Raw genomic sequence first — 3,441 nt, forward strand, 5'->3', positions numbered from 1 at the left:
ATACTTTTTAAAGGGAGATGTACTGTTAACACAGCAACAACACACCATACACATTACATATTTAAAATGTGCCAAAACAACTCAATGATTAACACCTAGAGTTGGTAATATGACTATTCCTTTCAATAAAGAATTTTTCCAGTTTTGTCTTCTCAATATTAGCTAACAATGTACATGACAAAAAAAATATTCAGAGTTAACTAATTCATATTTACCATATGAATTAGTTAACTTTGAATATTTTTTTAACTAATGACAAAGTTATTACCCAGGGCTAGTTTATTCAATCTACCTGTCCACATAGCTTAGTTTAACTTCTAAGAAATAATTATAATTATGAAAAATAATTAATAATTGATTAAAAGAGATTACCACTTGGACATTTTTACACCAGAAACATGCCATTTAAAGCAACTGAACTAACACAGGTGACTCAAATGCAAGTTATATTTTAAAACAGATGTAAGTTTGACTAAAGTTTTACTATGTAGTAATTATTACATCTGAATAAATTTCATTTGGAATGTAAGAAATATACTCAATATACCCAAGGTGCTCAGTATTCTGTTTTAAGATTCTGCACTTGACTTAATAAATTAAATCAATTTTTGTATGTAAAATTAGTGTTAGTTTCCTTGTTAGCGTAATGCAAAGCGGCGTTATATGAAGTCTGTTTCATTATTGTCTATGTTTTGGGGAGTAAAGTATTATTGAAGGGAGTGTTAGAGAGTATCCATGTAAAAATTTGCTATTAACGCAGTGTGTTTGCTATGGTACTGTAAAGATATTTGGATTTAGTAATGATAATGTAGTTATGAAGTTTAGTAATAATTACAGGCAAAAACAATAATTTAACAGTGAACCACTTAAAAGAATGCTACATACACAAAGTAATGAAACTCATACACAGCACTAACCTAGCTCAGGTTAAGATTGATAATAAAACTTTTATAGATTAGATAAGAATGCAAAATTCAAAGTAACTTGGTTATCTATACAGGACTGTGAGTGATGCACTCCGGTAAAATGTTTAAGTTCAGGGCAATAATGAAGAGTGGAATACTTACATAGATCAGGCCTGAGTAGTATCTGTCCTTGATGTTGTGCAGAACAGATGCCTCATTCAAGCAGGTCAGCTCGGCCATGTCCTCAACTTTGTCAAACTTAGGTGGGTTCATCTTTTGTATGTCATCAATAGGAACCAGCATCCTCTTGCCTGACTCTGCTATCTCCACCTCGACTTCATCACCCCGCTCCCCCTTGATCCCGGCCGCCACGAAGCCCTGGCTCTCGTGGGGCACCCACACCAGCCTCTTCTGCGTCCATTCCGCCTGTGTGGCTGGGTCATTGAAGCTGTTCCTATCCACCGACAAGTACCGGAGTTCCGGATCGTTCCTATCCATGTCCACCATCGCGCCGCCCAATCACGCCGCGCGGCCCGTACGACAGCTCAACACCGACACTAGATACCACATTAAACGGTCACTAAGACCGGCACACCACAACACACGTTCCTACTTATCGTTATACACACGGCGTTGTACTATTGCCTCGCGTTTGCCGTGACCGCGCACGGCGCCGATACGTACAAAATGAGTATAGAGGCGAGACTGACAGACAGCACAGGCAGGCGGCGACGGTTACGGGTAGGAGGGATGGACCGGTCGACGCCCGATTCACGTTGAATTTAGCCAAAATAAGAACACGATTTGCGTTGTTTTGCTTAACTTGAAAGTTGATTGTTATATTATTCTAATTATATACATGCGTTATACATGTCCACACCTTAAATAGCTACGTAAAATACACTTTTGTAATTGAAAAACAACTAAAATAAGCTAACGACTCCTTGCCGACACTTCTTTCTTGTCGTTAAGGTTTGATCTCTTTTACTAGTTATGAATGATGACCGTTAAATCTTTTCCATTCTGATTGGCTGTTACGTTTACATTTGAGATTTGAACGAATCAGTGACCAAGGACAAAATTGCTTGTGACAACTGTCATTTCAATTGTAACTGAGAACAAATAATGGACGCGTTCATAAAACAAAACTGACTAAAGTTTTCGTCATCGGATTACATTACTAATAAAATTACTATTTCAAAAACATTTTCAACCAGTACTGATGCCCAAATTATTTAATTTCTTGATTAACGAAGTGGTTGCATCAGAAGCTAAAACATTATAACGAATAAATAACATTGTTTATTTTAATTTTTATAGTAACCAGTGTAACAGTTGGGATTTTCTCATACCCCGACTATTTTCTTGCGGTTGCTCAGTAATTTTATGCTACTGGTAAATCTGTTAACACCTGCTGCAACTCATAGTATTTTTTTATTTTGCTTTATTAATATAAATAAAAATAATAAATAACAAATGTTTTGTGTTAATAACAGTTGTATCTAAAAATTGTCTATTATAGTGGGTAATTGAGAATAAAAAGAACAGACTGTCGGTTAGCTCACAAAAGAAAAGATATTTTTTTAGTCGACTAACTAATTTAATCATCTGCATTTTCACTTCAGCTGTCAAATGATAAAAATCATGGCTCGAATATACACTTTCCATGACTACTGATTTAGCTTTTATCATAACCGCGTAAAGTTGAATATCGAACTGAAAACTTTTTAATTCTACTTTGTCACGAGGCATTCGAGTAACTTTGTTTAGTTTAATTAATAAAACATTAATAAAAGTACAAGTACAGGACAGGATGACGATTGTTTAATAGTTTGGTATTTTGTAAGTTATCTTAGTTCAAGGCGACTTCTCGGTTCAATGATAAGCGTGAGTTTGGAATGATAAAAAGAACGAGAATGATACAATTTTATCTAAAATCAACTCGTGTTGTTGCAACGACGTTCACGTTATTCAGCTGCCGGCGTTCAGTCTGAGTAGTAGCGTTAGTGGGTTATTTTGCGGGAAAATATATTTTTTAAATTAAAATAATGGCATACATTGTGGATTTGAGATCCGACACTGTGACAAAGCCCACTGAGGCTATGAAGCATGCCATGACAAATTCTGCATTGGGTGACGATGTTTACGGAGAAGATCCAACAGTAAATGCACTGGAAAGTAAGATAGCAGCTATCTTGGGGAAGCAGGCGGCCTTGTTCGTACCTTCTGGTACTATGGCTAATTTAATTGCAAGTGAGTGATTTCATTCAAGTACCGAAAGTCAAGAGTTACACCTTATTACACCTTATTTAAATTCTATTATGTCACCTTAGATTTAAATTTGGAACACTTTTTTCTACTTGTTTTTTGAACCGCTTGACGATAGCCGTCAAGCTATATGTCAGCAACCCAATACGTTATGTACTTATTATGTACTATATATATAACGAATCATTAGTTTAAAACAAATGACCAATTTAATAAATGAAATCAAAATAATAAAATTTATGAAATCAGAAACGAATCTACACTCACA

The 3,441-nt window shown here is 35.3% G+C and overlaps 1 protein-coding gene across 1 annotated transcript; it reads right to left on the reverse strand.

The window, feature by feature from the left end:
• Positions 1–603: 603 nt before the first annotated feature.
• Positions 604–1,897, reverse strand: LOC113507962 (myosin heavy chain, non-muscle-like). The gene has a single exon (XM_026890906.1). It carries the CDS (start codon positions 1,410–1,412, stop codon positions 993–995), a length of 420 nt encoding a protein of 139 aa, XP_026746707.1. The 5' UTR covers positions 1,413–1,897; the 3' UTR covers positions 604–992.
• Between the last annotated feature and the right edge of the window lie 1,544 nt (positions 1,898–3,441).

The sequence above is a fragment of the Trichoplusia ni genome, unplaced genomic scaffold, assembly GCF_003590095.1.
Source record: "Trichoplusia ni isolate ovarian cell line Hi5 unplaced genomic scaffold, tn1 tig00003534, whole genome shotgun sequence".
Lineage (NCBI taxonomy): Eukaryota > Metazoa > Arthropoda > Insecta > Lepidoptera > Noctuidae > Trichoplusia > Trichoplusia ni.

Coding starts and splice junctions, on each gene's coding strand:
- LOC113507962 (XM_026890906.1), bottom strand. CDS start 1,412: ATGGTGGACATGGATAGGAACGATCCGGAACTCCGGTACTTGTCGGTG.